Below are 20,740 nucleotides of genomic sequence, written 5' to 3'. Positions count from 1 at the left end.
AAGTGACCTGTCACCTCTCCAGCTGCCAGACCAACTTTCAGACTTGGTCCGCACCGGGAATTGAACCGGCGACCCTCCGGTCCCCAACCCGAGTTCTCACAGACTGAGATACCGCCGCCGCACTGAGCTACAAATAAAGTGACAGCGTGATGTGTTTCAGGTGGTTGTCTACCATCACGCCTCCCTCTTTGTGACTTTCACACACACAGCAGTCCTTAAAGTTATAGTTTATGTTTCAGGTTAAATCCTTGCTGCAGGTATTTCTGCACGTTTGTCCCTTTATACTCTCCTGAAACAGACGTTTGAAACGTGTAGTTCTCTACATGCTGCAGAACACGTGCAGGACAGTCTGATGACTTACCGTGCTGCCATTCATCTCTGTCAAAGACATGTGGTCACACCAGCTCTAGTGCCAGCTGACGGGGTCATAAATCTTAAAAGTGTTGCCAGTAACGCATATCTCAGATTTGATCAACGCAGCAGCAGCAGAGTTCTTTGTCTTCTGTGTCGAGCTCCCGGTTTGAATCAGGTCAGAAAATAGACTGCGGTTGAACCTGACCTACTGAGTGTATAAAAAGACACAGAGGAGGGAGGGAGGAGGGAGGTGAAGTAAGGTAAGGCAAGGTAAGGCCGCTTGAAGGGAGGTGAAGTTAGCAGGGTGCGTTCAGGGACGGCGCTGATGTTTTCACCTGCTGAGATCACCTGGGGATGAGCCGACTCCCTGAGCAGGCGCAGGATTTGAAAGTGACAGACGGGAGACAAAAGAAGGAGTTTACACTTTACAGCTGCTCAGAGAAGATCAGAGAGGGAGAGTCAAGGCGCTCCTGATCCGAGGACACTGGACCCCAAAGTCAAGTCCGGTTCGGGTATCGAGTCTAGTCCGCTTGAGGTGGTCTCGGGTGTGATTCATGTGTACTCGAGTACGGTCGATGTGAACGCAACTGTGCTCAAACAAAGGAAGTGGACCGCTTTATGGCGTCATTCTAAACGGCTCCTGTCTCTTTAAAAAACGTTTCATCCTTTTACTTTTACTCACAGTGGCTTTGCCAAGCTTTGAATTGTCTTTTACAAAATGTTTATTTGTCTCACCTGATTTTATAAGAATGTTTAGACAACTGTGTCTTATACCTGTTTTATTGTTTCTCTTTACTTTCTGAAAAACGTTTGTAACTTTGACTAAGATAAGACACTTTATTGTCATTGTATGCGATACAACGAAATTTGGTTGGTGACAAACAGCCCAGCAGCAATCTATGAGATAAAAATAAGTTAAAGATAAACTTTATTGATCCCTCGTGGGGGAAATTTGTGCATTACAGCAGCTCCAGAAAACAGGGGACGGGAATATAATTATTAAAAATAAAAATAGAAGTTAAAATCAAATCAAACATATTTACATCAGTTAAATAAAAAAATACAATAATGTAAAGTTACACAGTAACTACACTGTAAAGAGTTATTGTTATTTAAAAACACACACAGTGTGTAGCATGAGGTGGTGATGTTGTTAAAGAGTCTGATTAAACAGTCTGACTGCAGATGGGATGAACGACCTGCGGTAGCGCTCTGTCTTGCAGGGTGGGTGTTTCAGTCTGCTGCTGAAGGAGCTGTTCAGGGCCCCCACAGTGTCATGCAGGGGGTGAGAGGGGTTGTCCATGATGGATGTCAGCTTCACTAACATCCTCCTCTCACCCACCTCCTCTACAGAGTCCAGAGGACAGTCCAGGACAGAACTGGCCCTCCTGACCAGTCTGTTCAGTCTCTTCCTGTCTGTCTCTGTGCTCCCTCCTCCCCAGCAGACCACTGCATAGAAAAGTGCAGACGCCACCACAGTGTCATAAAAAGTCCTTAACAGAGTCCTGCACACTCCAAAGGACCTCAGTCGTCTCAGCAGGTGAAGTCGACTTTGGCCCTTCTTGTACAGGACGTCGGTGTTGTGTGACCAGTCCAGTTTATTGTTGAGGTGAACACCCAGGTATTTGTACGTCTCCACCCTCTCGATGTCCATGTTCACCGGTGCAGTCTGGGGTGACTTCCTGCGGAAGTCAATCACCATCTCCTTTGTCTTGCTGGCGTTGAGCTGAAGGTGGTTGAGTTCACTCCAGTCGACAAAGTCCATGATAACCTGCCTGTACTCCTGTTCGCTCCCCTTAGACACACACCCCACGATGGCTGTGTCATCGGAGAACTTCTGCAGGTGGCAGCTCCCAGAGTTGTAACAGAAGTCTGAGGTGTACAGGGTGAAGCGAAAAGGGGAGAGAACTGTCCCCTGAGGGGCCCCTGTACTGCAGACCACCATGTCAGACTCACAGTCCTGAAGCCTCACGTACTGTGGACGCTACAGCTCGGGGGAAGAAGCTGGTGCGATACCTCTTTCCAGATGGTAGGGGGACAAACAGTCTGTTTCCTGGGTGTGTTGTGTCTTTGCTGATGTTAGTTGCTCTCCTTTGTATGCAAAACATGTTTCAATTTTGCTCTGAAGAAAAAAAAAAAAATGTTGTATCCGTGCAGCACGGCCGGTTTCATCCTCTGAGCTGCACGGTACATGTAGATGTCATAGATGTCGATGTAGGAAGACGGTCGTTGTTGGCGTCTCAGAAATAAACAAAAACATCCACAGTTAGCAGGATGGACTCAGCTAGCGAGTGGTTGCCATGGTTACTTCTTTTTCTTGTGCATGCTGCCACCTGCTGTAACGGACTGTGAACATACACAGGTGTACTCGGGGACGGTGCTACTAATGTGAACGCAGACCGGGGTGGGGGGAGGGGGGAGGTGCCTGATGTGAAATCGCCCTTAGACTCTCATAAATGTTGCTCTCACCCCACACACTAAACAAATATTAAATTCTACATGAGTTGAACAAATTGAAACTGAACTGAAAGATGATGATTTCTCTGTAAAACAAAGTGGTGGAGCAGCTCAACACACGACAGATTTAAATTCCTCTTGTCCGTCTCTCCTGTCCTCTTGTCCGTCTCTCCTGTCCGTCTCTCCTGTCCTCTTGTCCGTCTCTCCTGTCCTCTTGTCCGTCTCTCCTGTCCGTCTCTCCTGTCCTCTTGTCTGTCTCTCCTGTCCTCTTGTCCGTCTCTCCTGTCCGTCTCTCCTGTCCTCTTGTCCGTCTCTCTTGTCCGTCTCTCCTGTCTGTCTCTCCTGTCCGTCTCTCCTGTCCGTCTCTCTTGTCCTCTTGTCCGTCTCTCTTGTCCGTCTCTCCTGTCTGTCTCTCCTGTCCGTCTCTCTTGTCCTCTTGTCCGTCTCTCCTGTCCTCTTGTCCGTCTCTCTTGTCCGTCTCTCCTGTCCGTCTCTCCTGTCCTCTTGTCCGTCTCTCTTGTCCGTCTCTCCTGTCCTCTTGTCCGTCTCTCTTGTCCGTCTCTCCTGTCCGTCTCTCTTGTCCGTCTCTCCTGTCCTCCTGTCTGTCTCTCTTGTCCGTCTCTCCTGTCCGTCTCTCCTGTCCGTCTCTCTTGTCCGTCTCTCCTGTCCGTCTCTCTTGTCCGTCTCTCTTGTCCGTCTCTCCTGTCCGTCTCTCTTGTCCGTCTCTCTTGTCCGTCTCTCTTGTCTGTCTCTCCTGTCCTCTTGTCCGTCTCTCTTGTCTGTCTCTCCTGTCCTCTTGTCCGTCTCTCCTGTCCGTCTCTCCTGCCCGTGTCTCTTGTCCTCTTGTCCGTCTCTCTTGTCTGTCTCTCTTGTCTGTCTCTTGTCCGTCTCTCCTGTCCGTCTCTCTTGTCTGTCTCTCCTGTCCGTCTCTTGTCTGTCTCTCTTGTCCGTCTCTCCTGTCCGTCTCTCTTGTCTGTCTCTCTTGTCCGTCTCTCCTGTCCGTCTCTCTTGTCCGTCTCTCTTGTCCGTCTCTCCTGTCCGTCTCGCTTGTCCGTCTCTCCTGTCCGTCTCTCCTGTCCGTCTCTCCTGTCCGTCTCTCTTGTCCGTCTCTCTTGTCTGTCTCTCCTGTCCATCTCTCCTGTCCTCTTGTCTGTCTCTCTTGTCCGTCTCTCCTGTCCGTCTCTCTTGTCTGTCTGTCTTGTCTGTCTCTTGTCCGTCTCTCCTGTCCGTCTCTCTTGTCCGTCTCTCCTGTCCGTCTTTCCTGTCCTCTTGTCCGTCTCTCTTGTCCGTCTCTCTTGTCCGTCTCTCCTGTCTGTCTCTCCTGTCCGTCTCTCCTGTCCTCTTGTCTGTCTCTCCTGTCCTCTTGTCCGTCTCTCCTGTCCGTCTCTCTTGTCCGTCTCTCCTGTCCGTCTTTCCTGTCCTCTTGTCCGTCTCTCCTGTCCGTCTCTCTTGTCTGTCTCTCTTGTCCGTCTCTCCTGTCCGTCTCTCTTGTCTGTCTCTCTTGTCTGTCTCTTGTCCGTCTCTCCTGTCCGTCTCTCTTGTCCGTCTCTCCTGTCCGTCTTTCCTGTCCTCTTGTCCGTCTCTCCTGTCCGTCTCTCTTGTCCGTCTCTCCTGTCTGTCTCTCCTGTCCGTCTCTCCTGTCCTCTTGTCTGTCTCTCCTGTCCTCTTGTCCGTCTCTCCTGTCCGTCTCTCTTGTCCGTCTCTCCTGTCCGTCTTTCCTGTCCTCTTGTCCGTCTCTCCTGTCCGTCTCTCTTGTCCGTCTCTCCTGTCTGTCTCTCCTGTCCGTCTCTCTTGTCCGTCTCTCCTGTCTGTCTCTCCTGTCCGTCTCTCCTGTCCTCTTGTCCGTCTCTCCTGTCCGTCTCTCCTGTCTGTCTCTCCTGTCCGTCTCTCCTGTCCTCTTGTCCGTCTCTCTTGTCCGTCTCTCCTGTCTGTCTCTCCTGTCCGTCTCTCCTGTCCTCTTGTCCGTCTCTCTTGTCCGTCTCTCCTGTCTGTCTCTCCTGTCTGTCTCTCCTGTCCGTCTCTCCTGTCCTCTTGTCCGTCTCTCCTGTCCTCTTGTCCGTCTCTCCTGTCCGTCTCTCTTGTCCGTCCTGACGTCTGAAGGAAAAAACATCAAGATGACTGAAAATGATTGCATAATTATTATTGTGTGTCCATGTTTTCTCTGTGGATGTCGAGAGTACAATTGTGTTCATTATTTTTTTTGCCTCCTCAGGTCTCATGGCGTCTCTACAGAGCACGCTCAGTAACCCCTCCCTGCAGTCATCGCTAAGCAACCCCAACATCCAGTCCTCGCTCAGCAGCCACTCCTTCTCCAACTCTTTGAGCTCTGCGTCCCTGCACTCGTCGCTCAGCAACCCCTCCCTGCAGTCCTCCTTAAGCTCCTCCCCCTCCCTGCAGTCCTCCCTCAGCAGCCAATCGCTGCACTCCTCCCTCAGCAACTCCTCCCTTCAGTCGGTGTCCAGCAGTAACCCCAGCTACGGCAGCGGCGGCGGCGTGGGCGGCTCCGGATCCTCCTGCTCCTCTTACTCGCCGCTGCTGAGTGGGCAGGGCCAGCCGTCGCTCAGCACGTCGCCGCGGAGACGGGCGCAGCTCTCCCCGCTCATCCTGCCCATGGGAGGGGAGGCTCGGAGGCATCACTCCAAACAGTTCTCCCCCACCATCTCCCCCACCCTGTCCTCCATCACACAGGTAACAACAACCACACAGCAGCAGTCGCTCCCTGTAAATAAAACACACAAACGATCCTTTTTCTCCAAGCTTCAAATCAGACCGACGGCTTTCAGACGCATCTGAAAATACTGCTAACCTTCGTTTCATGAAACTCTATCGCCATCTTTTTTTATACTGTGAGGAGTGCATGCATGAAAAAGGCTTCAGACTCCATTTAAACATGTTAATAAACAAAACTGTAGGCTGAATATTTAAGCTGCAGGAACTTCCCCCCCGGGGTTAGAGCCTTAAGGAGGCACTCTGTGTCTCACATCAGGGACTTGATCATTTTCTAGGGACGTGTTTGAGATGGTAGAAGTGGCGTGCAGACAGTCTATGGTCGTGCAGCGATCACAGGTGAATAAAGGTCACCACCCCCTCCCACTGGCCCCTCCCACTGACTCCAGGTGAATTCTCCTGATTATATCCTGCTGTGTTCTCACATCAGATCACTCTGACTTTCTGCAGAATAAATACGAGGAGGCTGGAGGAGAAACATTCAGATGTTTGTGTGATCACATGACCCTCAGAGTGATCACATGACCCTCAGAGTGATCACATGACCCTCGGAGTGATCACATGACCCTCGGAGTGATCACATGACGCTCAGAGTGATCACATGACCCTCAGAGTGATCACATGACCCTCGGAGTGATCACATGATGCTCAGAGTGATCACATGACCCTCAGAGTGATCACATGACCCTCAGAGTGATCACATGACCCTCGGAGTGATCACATGACCCTCAGAGTGATCACATGACCCTCGGAGTGATCACATGACCCTCGGAGTGATCACATGACGCTCGGAGTGATCACATGACGCTCAGAGTGATCACATGACCCTCGGAGTGATCACATGACGCTCAGAGTGATCACATGACGCTCAGAGTGCTCAGAGTGATCACATGACGCTCAGAGTGATCACATGACGCTCAGAGTGATCACATGACGCTCAGAGTGCTCAGAGTGATCACATGACGCTCAGAGTGCTCAGAGTGATCACATGACCCTCAGAGTGATACGATCTGGATGTTTCTGCAGGTGTGACAGCCCTAAAAGAGAAATTTAAATCCAATCAAAACAAGCCAAATCATGAAGAAAAGCTTGTTCATAAAAGTGTTTAAAATCTCGAAGTCAAGGTTTATTTTTAGGGAGTTTCTAATAGTTACAATGGCACAGAGATTCCTTCAATCATTTTTCATAATTCACAAAGTCTAACTAGGACTTTCACACTAGGATTCATAAAGTAGGCTACATGCTGAAGGTAAGTCCTCGGGCATCTGAGCGTGCTGTAAACAGAGCAGGAAACCTTTCACTCTCTTTAAAATGAATTCCTCCAGGGACTTAAAGTCACTCGTGGTTTCAGCGGGAGGAAAAGAAAGATGTAGTGTTCTCTTTTAGCGAAAATGATTTCCTCTTCTGTCGCTCATCCTCAGGTTGCTTCACTTATCCAAACTCTTTCAGGAACAGAGCGTGGAAAACCCTTTCAGGCAGATCAGGACTTCATGCTGCGTAAAACGAACCGAACGACAGGAAAAATAAGAAAATAATCGTCCCTATTGTGTGTTTTTGTTATTGAAAAACTACGATTAAAACACTTCTTAAGCAGCTTAATATCAGTGATGGTTTAAACTTCTGACACACAGACAGATTTTCTTCAGAAAGAAACCTCTTCGTACAAAGTTCAGATCCTTTTTATTTTCACCAGAAACAGCCGCCACATCGCTATCTTCAAAGCCTCCAGACTCCACCCACAAATTCAGTTATTTTCCATCAGTAAGTTTAGTTTTTTGTAATTGTTGATTTAGGTGTTTTAAGCGGTAGTTAGACCAGGGGCCCAGGGTGTAGCGGCTAAGTTCTGGATGCACGTTTGACTTCCACACTCGGCCGCTTCATTTCTACCTGATTTTTATCTCAACAGAAGACGCGATGTCACTTCAGATCGGCTTTTTAAAAAGCCAAAAAGAAATCAGTTCTGAGCCTCTTTTTTTTTAAAGACAACCCAGGTTGTTTTCACATCTTCACTCCTGAAAATATCTTGATAATCTCAGGAGGACTGCTTCTGGTTGAAGCAGTTTAAAACTCTTTTCACCTGTTAGTGTTCCCTGTGAGTCTGCTGCTAACATCCAACCTTAACCTCCAACAGGGTGTCCCTCTGGACACCAGCAAACTGCCTCTGGACCAGAGGCTTCCTCCGTACCCGCTCAGCCAGTCCCACCAGCACCAGCCTCACCCCGACCTGCAGGGCTCCCAGCAGGGTCAGCAGCCCCCTCAGCTGAGCCAGCACAGCCACCAGCAGCTGCTCCGCCTCCAGCAGCAGCAGCAGCAGCAGCAGAGACCCAACGCTCAGCTGCAGCAGCAGCAGTCACAGGCCATGCAGCAGCTCCACCTGCAGAACCTCCGCAACACACACAACCAGCACATGCAGCAGCACTTTGTAACGGTAGATACCACATGCCAAATATCGATTTATCCGGATTTATTGGTTTCTGAAGTTTCTGTGTGATGTGATGATGCGTTTGTGTCCGTGCAGCAGAGGCCGATGGGGCAGCAGGTGAACACAGCGAACGCGCAGCTCATAAAGAATGAGAGGGCGATGGATCAGTGCGTGCAGAGCCTGTCGTCCTCTCAGTGTCACGTCAAACAGGAGGCGGAGCTTCAGGCGGAGCAGCAGAGGGGCGGGGGCCTCCCTCAGCTCCAACAGATGGCTACAGACCTCTACAACGTGAGTAACAACAACAACAACAACAACAACAACAACAACACACAGAGAAACACTCACTGCTGCTGCTGCTGATGTGGAGGTTCAGGTTGGTTCATCTCAAGCCCTGCTCCTGCCCCCTACAGGTCACAGTGATTATTACAGCCTGTTACAAAAGAGTCAGACATGACTAACAGCACACAGATAAATGATCTTTTATAAGTGTTGGCAGGATCAGCCTGACTGATTCATGACAATCTCTTGATTTCATTTTTGATGTTTTGGGGGTTAAAAAAGACCCGATTGTGAAGTCACAAGTTCACCAAATAAATCAATAAATCAGATTCCTGGAAGATAAATCCGTCTGGAGCTAATCAGGGGCCAGATAAACCTCTGTAGACGAGTTGAAGTGAACCAAAGTGTCGGTCATATAAATATGAATACCTCACATTGGACTAAAGATATGAATTGTGACAATAATCTGTATTTGACCCCCGTAACCTTAGCAACTGTCATGGCAGTCATTCCTCATAACATCGTAAGTGTCTGATCTCATCAACTTATGAAACCTGCCCTCTGGGTTTTCTTTTTATCTGCAATGCAAAAATCATCAACACAGTCCCACACTTTTATTTAGTTGAGTATGTGAACAGTTACCGTAACATCTGTGATATAAGTCTCAGCCCAGCGGCAACCTCAAGTCTTTAAAAAAGAAGCCGATGCTGAAGTGTAACATCCTGCAGTTCCTGGAGTGTCCACTAGAGGCTGGCTGCAGAAGCACAGGAAGTCACATACACACCCATTCTAAAAAGCCTGTTTTTACAGCAGAGATTAACATGTTTACAGCCTGGTTCAAAAAACCAAATAGGTGTGATTATCTCATGTACGATCATGCCCGATGTGCTGTTAACATCTCTCTGAGTGAAGACCCTCTCCAGGTCTGCAGGAGAATAGATCCTGGAAGTCAGTTTTTCTTTTAATGTTCCCTTTAAGTGCATCAACAAAAACATGAACCTCAAACTTTTTACATGCTGCCATTTTTTAAAGTCAAATACTGAACGTTTGAAAATGCTCACTTGTTGCTAACAAGCATTAAAAAAAATCTTCTTCAGGGTCTCGCTCGGTTCTGCCTCGACCTCATTCCAGCCTCACTTTGCTTCTGTAGAATTTTCCTGTAGCACCGTTTCCTTCGACCTCTCACATAAAGAATCTTCAGTCTGTGCGGCCTCGGTGTCTTCGGGCGCTTCGAAGCCGTCGCATCAATCTGTATGAAGCATGTGCTCAGTGTTTTTGATAAACACTGAACGCTCTGAAAACACCAAAATAAATGATGTATCACTACAGGAAATCCCCCTCATCAAAGGCGGGCATGAAGCTGAATCTGTGGGGAGAGAATCTTCCAAAACAACAGGAGCGCCTGTGCTTAATGACTTTGTTACTTAAGCAGCTTTAATCTCTTCTGCTCTCACACAGACACACACTGTGTCTTCTGCAGATTCTTTGCATTATTTTCAGTGAGTGGAAATGTCTCATTAGATTACCTGATTGAATCATTTTTTATGAATTTGGTCGTGTTCGGTGTTATCGCTCTGTGCCTGAACAAACGGGTTCAGTTCAGTCAGACGTCTCTCCTGATCTCTCCTGATTTACTGCCAACGTGTTTCACTTACCTTCACATAATCACACAGAATACATGTTGTTGAAGATGCCATGCAAACTATTTACAACATTCAATCATTGTTGCTACCACTTAAGTACACAATTTGGTTTAACTTCAATTTGTATCTTAACGATATGTCGATGAGCGGGTGCAGAGGTTTGACCTCCTCTCTGGTGATCTGACCCAGCGGTTCAAAAGGTTAAATAAGTTTGAGTGATTCAGAGTCTGACCCTGATGTGGAGGAGAAAAGATCGAATCTTGAACCACTAAATTGTCAGCATCTTGCTTGGAATTTGTCTCCACACTTCCCCCTGCTCCTCAGTCCTGTTTTACTCGCAGAGACGGAGGCAGACGAGTGCCAAAACAAAAGTAAACAAGATTCTGTGATCAATATGAAGTAACGATATTCATCTCACAGCTGGTTCAGTTGTTATGTTCGTCTTTGTAGGTCATAAGAGTCTCTCCTTTGGTTCTCCTTCTCGACAGTCTGTTATTATGCCCCTAGAAACCGCCTCTGTAAGTGGGAAGGGCCACCTAGCCATTTTAAGACCCCTCCCCCACACACGGCTGTTTTGGACGCCCCTCGGTTTGTCAGATATGAGAGCAGTTATCAGGTCAACAGGTGTTGCAGCGATGGAAGCGGTCGAGAGAAGTGGTTCAGATAGAAGTGATTGTACCCGACCTAAAAAGCCTCTGCATGTTTCTAATAAGCTCCACGAGCAGAAACGTGCTCAAACTAGGATCAATATTGGAGATGAAGTGAAGGAGGATCAGCACCTGATGCTATATTTAGAGGTCTGCTGAGGAGACGTCTTTGTGCTCACAGGGACTCAGATATCTGAGCTCTCATTCAGAATAAAACAGGCCGGACTCACCGGGAGGCGTCCCTGCCTCTAATGTTTCAACCTCAGGGGATTACCCGCAATTAATCACTTTGAAACACAGAGACTTCACTGTTAGAGAGCATCGTCACACACAGTGGGCATTCAAGAGGTACTGTACAGGCCTACAGGACACCAAGACACTTTGAGATACCTTTGTGCTTCTCATGCAAAAATTGGAGCAGAAAAGAGGGTTAAGTTAGTCTTTAATATCCATCAAATTAGGCATCAGATCAGGCAGCAGCCTCTGGTGTTTAAAATTGAAGCTGATGCTGAAGTGTAACATCCTGCAGTTCCTGGAGTGTCCACTAGAGGCTGAAGTGTAAAATCCTGCAGTTCCTGGAGTGTCCACTAGAGGCTGGCTGCAGAAGCACAGGAAGTCACATACACACCCATTCTAAAAAGCCTGTTTTTACAGCAGAGATTAACATGTTTACAGCCTGGTTCAAAAAACCAAATAGGTGTGATTAGCTCATGTCTCGATGGACACACACTGTACGGGGGGTGAATGTTTTGATGACTCATCAGTTTTGATTTGATGAAGGATAAGAGTTATTCACAATAAGGCGTGTAGCTGACCTGATTGACAGGTGGGCGCGGTGTAACGGTTTGTCAGGAGGTTTAAAACCCGCCTCAGCTCCAGCTCTCAGCCTGTCGTTAGGTTGACTGAAAGTTAGACTGAGACAGCATTTCCAGCATGGAGACCGCCACCGATGGGACTCCAGCGCCCCCTGCAGGAACAGACGGGGGACGCCACTCAGGCTTCAAACATTCAGATTTACAGTCTCTGATTCTAGAATAGGTAAAAGCGTCAAGACAGCCGAGACAAATTAGTTAAATGTAGGAGGTGTTTTTTTGGACGCAATTTGGACACGTTTTTCAGGACATGTAAATATGAAACCATATTTGACCAGTTGCCTGTTTTTTATCTGAACCTTTTAAAGAGAACAAACCAAGCGAAGACGGGGAGGGGAAGATTTTAAAGCAAAAGAAAAAGATGGAGTTTAAGTGTCTGTGTTGATGTTTTCCAGGATGCCTTGTTCAACTCTCTGCTGGACGACCCGTACCTGAGTCTGCAGCTCACAGGCAAATCCAACCAGCAGGTAACACACACCTTTCTCATGATGTCATTGGCCGAAGGGAGTATGATGTCATCCCCTGCTGCGTGGAGAGATCATTTGGTGTTAACACTTCAGCAGGGCCGGGACACAAATATCAGATTCTTTCTCCTCAAACAGAATCAGAAGGAGACAGCCAGCGGCCTCTGTTTTTGTTGTCTTTCCTGACGTCTCAGCTGCCATAAGAGCGAGAGACACACAGAAAGAGAGAGAGAGAGCGCGCCAACGAGTAGCAGTGGCCAAGTTCCATAGAGACGGGTTTATTTAGACGGTTATTTCTCCTGTCTCAGATCATCTCAGAGGCTTATTGTTGATATCATTCGAACTTCTGTCACGCTTGTTCAATCTGTCTCATGGATTTGTTCCTCGAAATCCAAAATAAACCCAAAGCTATCTTTGAAACCCGAGAAAGAACAAAGTCTGATTTGTCTCTCCGATTGTTCACAGACATCCAGCTGGTCAACTCAAAAACATTTAAAGTAAACGTTTTGATGCTTTGCGCCTGTAAGGAACACCGTCAGTGTTCAGTCATATAAAACCTTTAGAGTACTTCCTTCTATCATCTTCTTCTTCTTCTTCTTCTTCTTCTTCTTCTCCAGTTCTCTGCAGATAACCAGGCTGATTGTCTGTCTCTGAATCACGTCGGCCTGGGCTGCAGCCTCACCGACAAGAACCAGTACCCCCCCAACACGCAGAGCTCCATGGAGCTGCAGGAGCCCGGAGACCAGCATCTCCTCAACAACCAGAACCAGAACTACGGCGGCGGGGACGGACGACACAACGTGCCCAACATCATCCTCACAGGTCGGCGCCAGGGAGTGGTCATGAGACCTGCTAAAAAAAAACAAACAGGATGATGAATTGAGTTATCATGAGTTTTCTCAGTGCAGGGTAGCTGAGTTTAATCTTCATCTGACTCTGAAAGCATGAACATAACGCCCAGGTTTCCATCCAGCCATTAACTATTTCAGCCCTGCTCAGAACAGGCTGTTTCTGTGTCTGTACCTTTAAATATGTAAATGAGCTGTGTCTGACCACGCCCCCTCTCTGGAAGGACTCGGGTGTACTCGGTCTTTCTCTCTCCATGTCCTATTGTTTACGGTGAGAAGGCAGACTCAGAGGACAGAACAAACACCTAGCTGTGGGAGTGTCACCCACCTGGGGGAGGGGCTACTGCCCTTTGTGATGTCATGAAGGGAAAATCTCCAAACGGCCTGTTTGAGCACACATTTTCTGAAAAGTGGAGCAGGGAGAAGACTGAGAGGATGGACTTTTCTCATCATTGGGGGCTTTGTAGACGGACTAGAGACACATGGTGAAGTGGATTTAGCATCATGTGACCTTTAAAGTTTTCTGCTTTTCTTCGACTGTCCAGAAATCGATTTGAACTAAAAGTTAAAGTTGATGTAAATGAAACGCTTTAAGTTTAAAGACTTGTTCGGTTTGTAAACAGTTTTAAAAACATTCTGATGTGTTAAATTTGAAGCAGTTCCTTTGATAAATAAATCGAAAGTCTTACCCGTGTCCTGTCCTCTCCCTGCAGGGGACTCTCCTCCCGGTTTGTCTAAAGAGATCGCCAGCGCTCTGTCTCACGTCCCCGGCTTCGAGATGGATCCCTTCTCCCTGGACGACCCGCTCAGGATGGACCCGCTGGCTCTGGACATGCTGGACGGCGACCTGATGCTCGCCGACCCGGCCGTCGAGGACTCCTTCAGATCCGACCGGCTGAAGTGACCCCGACGCCCCGCCCCCCGCTCTGCTCCGTGAGCTCGCTGGGAATCGGCGACCGGGTGACCACCCAGTCAGAGGTGGTTTGGACCGGGTGACACACCACTCCCCCTTCAAAAAAAAAAAAAAAAAAAAGAAGACGTCTGCAGAGCGCGGCGTGGAGGTAACTTTTGAATCTCTTTCTGTTGGCGCTAAACGATCCAGAGATTTCTGTCTTAAAGTCGGACGATCAGGAGGAGGAGGGGGAGGAGTTTCCCGTCAAAAGCACTTAACTGAAAAACGCTCTCGCAAAGCTTGAAGTCAAGAAGACGCTTCTCTTTTCCGGCATTAGCTTGTACGAGTCTTGTCTGCATGTTAATGAAAAATGCACTCGCGTAAACGCAAACACGCAGGAGTAAAGCGCTCGTGACGTGTAAGAAACCGTCTGTTCAAAAAACAAAGAAATGCCGCGCGGTGACCCATGCCGCGCGGTGACCCGTGCAGACCCTCCCTCAGCTTCACAGGAAACACCACAGACGACTGGTTCAGACTCTTTCACCCCCCAAACGACCAGCAGTCAGAGGCCGCTAACCAACGCCGCCTCTGCTCTCTGCGCCACTTTGACAGGAACGTAGCCATGATTTAAAGGTCTATATATATATTTTTAAAAATGAAGTCACAGATGTCAATTTAACGGCCTGAAGAAAAAAAAAGGGCTGTGAGATTCTCCTCAGAGCCAAAACCGGCTTGCACCCGTGTGCACCAATCAGAAGAGTTCTAGTTTTATGTCCAGAAAAGCAGGTTGAATGTTTTTTTGAAAATGAAGCCCCCCTCAGGAGTGACCCCCCCGACATGCTGCTTCTTATGAGGTCACTCTAATGTTACTGTGTCCATAAGAGAAGCTTTTCTTTGAGTTACCTGTGATCACAGAGGACACTGAGAAGTCGACACTCAGAGCTTTAAGTTAAACTTCTTTAATCTGAGAAACGTTCACAGAGAAGTTCTTCTGCAGAAACGTTAAACCGGACTCAACGTCAACTTCATCAGAAAGTCTATTAAAACTGGATCCTGCTTGAAGCATGAACACTCAAACGTTTGGGTTTCTACTTCCTGTCATCACAGTTATGCTGACTTTCATTTAAACTCTTTATATGTGATGTTTTGATCCAGCAGATGTCGCCCTTGAGCACCAGCATGAAACCAAAACAACTCGCGCTGCATTGTTGTGTTAGCATGCTAATGCTAGCGATCTTTATTCTGCTCGTATCTTCACACTGCATGTAAATTTACCTGAAATGAGCGTGATCTAGAAACACAGTTAAGCAGTGAGTACAGTATGTTATTCTTCTTTTCTCTAGTCCCTCAATTAAACAACTTTTATACACGAGGGGAGGAGTCAGCCGGCCGTCCGGGCGATGTAAACAAAGTGAAGATAGGACTCTGAAAACTCTGAAAACATCACAGACAGTGGGACTCGGGTGTTACACCCATTGTAGACAGTCATGACTCACAGAGTTATTTTCAGAGGATAGACTTGATTTATATATTTAAGAGTGAAACATCACAGATTAGGGTTAGGGTTAAGACTTTAAGGAGGCACGCAGCCACGATTACAACCAAGCTACATTTGGTTTAAAAGGTCACAAGAACAACCTCTCAGTCAGAGTGTCCCCTCCCAGAGACGAGTTAGAAGAAGCGTGCGTTCCTATGTTCTGTTTCTCACTTTTGTGCAGATTTTCTTTCAATTCTACATCATGAAAATGAATCACTGAACTCGTATCTCTGAGCCTCCAAAAACGACTCTGCCCTCCTCGACTAATTAATTCACCTGTGCATGGTTGATGCACCGCTCCCAAAATAACATCTACAAACATCTACTGTGTCAAACCACAGAAATGTGACTTTAAGTTCTGACATTGTCTCAGTTTGATCCACCAAACGATCCTCTCAGTGACTGACTGACTCAGCTCCTTTGATCCTGTCATGAAAACAATGGCCACTAGAGGCCGCCACCTGACATAAACATGGGTCATTAAAGATGCTTGCACAGGCAGAGTATGGAGCTTTTTTGGGGAAAAAAATCCCAGACTCAGGTGTGCATGAAGTTTAAATGTTCATCACCAGAATCACCTGAGTTCAAATAAAGAAAACTTAAAGCGGTTCATATTTTCAGCTCATGAGAAAAAGGTGTGTCATGTGATCACAGGTAATCAGTCCATGTTTTAACTTCTCCATCACTGCCAGCTAGAAGAGTCTCTGATATAAAACTTCATCAGAGAGTTTATATCGCCGAGCCGCAGTCTGAGGTCTGAAACACGCCGCTGCGTCCGAGGAAATGTCGATGAAAGAAGCTGGGAGGGAAAAAAAAGAAGCTTTTTTAAAAAATCGTCCCAAAGATGCAAAAAAAACGTGCAGCGCCGCGTTTCAGGTGTGTGTGTGTGTGTGTGTGTGTGTGTGTGTGTGTGTGTGTGTGTGTGTGTGTGTGTGTGTGTGTGTGTGTGTGTGTGTGTGTGTGTGTGTGTGTGTGTGTGTGTGTGTGTGTGTGTGTGTGTGTGTGTGTGTGATGCCTTCAGATAGAAGAAAGAAAAGTTCCAAACTTAATTTACCGTCAAATCTGGTGAATAAGACGCCGTTTAAAACCAGTTTAGACATGGGTGCACCCACTGCACGCCCTCATGAGGTCATAACGGTGCCTTTAAAGAAAGCGGTGGTATACTGTGATGTCAATAAAGCGGTTTGAGAAATTCGGCTGCGACTTCTTTTCCAGATTTTACGGTAAATAATAAAAACAATCGTCTGAAAGCAGGGAAAAAAAACAATGCAGTTTTTTTGTGTGTGGCAAATTTCCCTTTAAGCCCGGTCACTGTGATTGACAGCCATAAGCCCCGCCCTCCCCACCTGCACTTGCCGGATATTTATTTTTAAGCCCCGCCCAGGGGTGGAGCATAGTGGCATATTTTTAAGTAACAAAAAAATAAATCTTCTTATTGAGATTATTCTGATGATGAAGAAGTTTAATTTTCTAATCCAAAGTGATCTCAGCCTGTCTGTAAATAATGTCTCAGATTATATCTTAAAGTATATATATTTAAAACAAGAGAAGAAGAAGAGCAGCAGCCTGTAAATGTGTGAGCAGCTTTGAAACATGCTGCATGTGTCCAGTGTGTTTGGATGATGTTTGTCCCCCAGCCTCGATTTAAAAAAAAAAAAAAACATCACTCATCACACCTTCAGGTTTTAGAGTTTGTATTAAAAGAAGAATGTGTCGACTTTTTCATCCAGTAGAGGTCGCCCTTGAGCTCCAGCATGAAACCAAAACAAACTGCTGTTAGGCCACGCCTCCTCCACCTACAACCCCCCCCTCCACTCGCCTTCCCACCAATCAGACGGAGATGAATGAGGTCGAGTTCAGTAGTTTGAAAGATGACGCTGTCCCTTTAATTTGACATCATTTTATGAAGTTACAAAAAAATCCAAATGTGGAGTTCAAACTTTGAGAGTTCAGGAGGGGCTCTCAGATTTGACTGCTGCCCCCTGCAGGTCAGTCTGGGACGCTGCTGCTGCCGTAGATAGAGATCAACTCTGCAGGTTTTAAATCGACTCTAAAAAACAAAAACAAATGTTTCCTCTCCGCTCGATCACTCGTTGTTTTTGAGCCTGTTTTAGTTTGTTGTTTCTCTGCAGCTCTGTCGGATCGATTATGTTTGTTATGAGACTTCAGATCGCAGAGATGAGGAGGCGGATCAGGATGGCGGGTTATTTTAGTTTGAGGGTGAAGATTGTTTTGTAGTCGGCGCTGGCAGCTGGCGAGCTCACGGTCAGAGATTATAAAATATTTGAGACGGATTTGAAACACTTTTTGGTGAAACAGGAAGTGATGAAACGGAGGACGGGGAAGTCGCTCTGTGCAGACATGTTGGATGAAAGTGTTACTGCGTTGAAGTTACCGACTGGACGGAGAACAGCGCTGTCATGTGTTACTGTTCAGATTTGAATAAGGATTGTTTTAACCCTTTAACATGTTAGAGGACGGATCACTTAGCGTGTGCCGCTTCGCTTGAAAACAAAATAAATCTTTTAAGACTTAATTTGACGTCTTTTTAGCCCTGAAATCTTCACGTTGAGTCAATAAATGGAACAATAACTCTGAATAAAGAGGTCACTTCAGGGTGTTTCCTCCAGAGAACTTTCCTTCTCTCAACCTTTTCTGACTGGAGTGATATTTATTCATTTGGATGTTGAGATTAAATTAAAAACATCGAGAATGATGTCAAAATGTTACAAAAAGGGAAACATAAATAAATCAGGTGGATACAGAAGCCCTGAGCGGACATTCTCCCCGTGGTTATGACTTCATGAGGACGTTTTGTCGACTTAATTATCTCGTTATCTCGGGACAACAACACTCGTTTTCCCGTCATTCAATTTCTTGAGATCTCAACAAAACTGAAATTCTCTTTTATCATGGAACATCTGAGTTAAATAAAAATGTCCACTTAGGGCTTCCGTAGTCAAAACTGTATGTAACAATATGATCTTTCTGTTAGAATTAAAGGAGCAGTATGTAACTCTGCCCCCTAGTGGTTAAAACAGGTACTGCAGTCTAAATTCTAAACATCATAGAGAGCTGTCTCCCCCCCCCCCCCTCTCTAGAGTCCATGCTCACTCAGGTCACCATGTGGTGGACTCTGAAGCTTCAGTGTTTATCCAGCTCTGCATGGGTCTGTAAACCTTTCTGTGTTCTAACCTCTCTCCATTTTTCAAAAGCATCTCCAATATTGATCCTAGTTTGAGCACGTTTCTGCTCGTGGAGCTTATTAGAAACATGCAGAGGCTTTTTAGGTCGGGTACAATCACTTCTATCTGAACCACTTCTCTTGCCCACTTCCATCGCTGCAACACCTGTTGACCTGATAACTGCTCTCATATCTGACAAACCGAGGGGCGTCCAAAACGACTGTGTGGGGGTGTCGCCTTAAAACCGCCTACCTCCTCAACCTTCAACATGTTTCTTTAATGTCTGATGATATGGACAGATCGCTCTAAACCCGAGGTAAACCGTTACTGATAGTTTGACTGTATTCTCCACGTTTCCCGCCTTCAAACACGTCAACACGTTCCTCTTTACAGAAACATTCAAGCAGAATGACTTTACATATTTATCTTTGCTTCATTTTGTCGATGTTTCCCGTGCATTTCTGCGGCTCTTTGCGTCGTGATGTCGCTCTGAATGGTGTCTGAGTTCAGGGTTTGTTTTCCATCAGTCGAGATATATTCATCGTTACAGAAAAGACGACTTTAAATGAATCAGATCGAACATTCAAAACATGTTTGATTTCATCTGGTGTGGATGGAAAAGGATGGAAATCAGTTTTTTGTCGTCTGTGTCGAGTGAAGACGTTTTAGGGACAGAGGAATCCGGAGTTTCTGTTTTTTTTAAAGGTTGTTACAATTTATTATTATTTTTATTATAAGCTGAGATTCATTTTTAAAGCACGACTGTTTTTATTTCTCATCTCTCATGCGTCAATCAGAAGGTGGAAGAGCCTGTGTTTAAAAAACAAAACACCACATTTTCACGCTTCTTTTTTGTCAATGACGTCATTGTGTGTGTGTGTGTGTGTGTGTGTGTGTGTGTGTGTGTGTGTGTGTGTGTGTGTGTGTGTGTGTGTGTGTGTGTGTGTGTGTGTGTGTGTGTGTGTGTGTGTGTGTGTGTGTGTGTGTGTGTGTGTGTGTGTGTGTGTGTGTGTGTGTGTGTGTGTGTGTGTGTGTGTGTGTGTGTGTGTGTGTGTGTGTGTGTGTGTGTGTGTGTGTAGCATCTTGCCGTTGTTATGCAATAACCTTGATGTGAGTTAACATGCAGTTACAGACTCTGCCAGTAGGGGGAGCTGTTGACCAGCGAGGTAGAGAGAGAGAGAGTGTGTGTGCAGACTAGGGATCAGTTAAAGGCCATATTTCATATTTTTTCATATTTTGTATTGTTGTATGATATTAATTTGCTCTCATTATTATTAATGTTATTTGTTAGTTTTCATGTTTTTAGGCTCCGGAGGATTTAAAACAAAAATTAAAAAAAATGGTTCTGCTTCTTTTTGCTTTTTATTTGAATAATAAAATTGACCTTCTTCAGATTTTTATTTGTAAACCTTGTAATAAATAAATAACCAGGGAATGTTAATGAGTGTGTTCATGTACATATATGATGATGATGATGATGATGATGATGATGATGTTGATGTTGTTGTTTTCAAACCAGAGGTGCTTCTGAAGCTAACAGGAGACATTTTTAAAAAGAGACTGTACCGTCACGTTATTTTCCAGAAAATAAACAAATGAAACCTGGAGCTGCTGCTGTCTCTTTGTCTTTATGTTCGTCCAAGCAGTCAGACTATGAACACCACACGGTCAAAGAAAGCCCGTCAGCCCGGCTCACACTGCAGGAGATCCAAACAGCTCGGCTCTCATCACGAGGTGAATCTTAACGGATCTGCTTCTCCAGGATCTCAAACATGTCACATCACATACTGAAGGATGTTATTAAGATTATCAGGAATTACTCGTCTACCTCTGGCTCAATGTGTTGGATCCGATGTCACCGTGTACAACCCGAGTCCCAGCAGCAACTCACCTGTCCTGCCAGGTCAAATCGCTGTTTTTGTAAATGGAGTCTGGTGGCTTTGGAGAGAGTGATGTTAAAGCTGCTTCTGGGCCTAGAAAAATTATGCTACCTATCTATGAACCTTTATAAAGTAGGTATGTGTGAGCTTTATTTGTATTAATATAAATTCACATGATAGAATATAACGGAGGAAGCTTCCTTTAATCAGAAGGTGATTAAATTGCTCTCTTCGAAAAGCCACCAAACCCCATTGACAAAAACACAAATTTTACCCTACAGGAAACCAGAGTTGCTCGTCTACCTCTGCATCTCTATGTAGGATTGTACCATTTAGTTTGTTTAAAAAATATATTGTGATGGATCCAAATTCACCCTATAAACCCCCTTAAGTCACACTATATCACAAACAAACCAATAAATCCATCCTCTGTTATCTACATTAAAATTACTGTTTTTGTAAATGGAGTCTGGTGGCCTTGAAGAGTGTGATTTAAAACATACCTTATTAGTGAACCACAGTATAGTAGGTAT

General features: G+C 46.0%; 1 protein-coding gene across 2 annotated transcripts in view; it reads left to right on the top strand.

Moving 5' to 3' along the window:
- Positions 1–19,634, top strand: part of LOC132963858 (CREB-regulated transcription coactivator 2-like) — a 35,056-nt gene extending 15,422 nt beyond the window's left edge. The window contains exons 7-12 of one of the 2 annotated variants that reach the window (XM_061033578.1): positions 5,024–5,499; positions 7,670–7,966; positions 8,060–8,248; positions 11,797–11,868; positions 12,483–12,687; positions 13,427–19,634. In XM_061033578.1, the coding sequence (XP_060889561.1) occupies positions 5,024–5,499; positions 7,670–7,966; positions 8,060–8,248; positions 11,797–11,868; positions 12,483–12,687; positions 13,427–13,617 (1,430 nt within the window). In that variant the 3' untranslated portion in view covers positions 13,618–19,634. Of the gene's footprint in view, positions 1–5,023; positions 5,500–7,669; positions 7,967–8,056; positions 8,249–11,796; positions 11,869–12,482; positions 12,688–13,426 lie in introns of both variants that reach the window. The other variant, XM_061033577.1, reaches the window with a different exon arrangement.
- Positions 19,635–20,740: the final 1,106 nt, after the last annotated feature.

This window comes from Labrus mixtus, unplaced genomic scaffold (assembly GCF_963584025.1).
Source record: "Labrus mixtus unplaced genomic scaffold, fLabMix1.1 SCAFFOLD_109, whole genome shotgun sequence".
Classification (NCBI taxonomy): Eukaryota; Metazoa; Chordata; class Actinopteri; order Labriformes; family Labridae; genus Labrus; species Labrus mixtus.
Note: the sequence above shows the minus strand (reverse complement) of the source record. Positions and strands in the feature narration are given on the sequence as shown.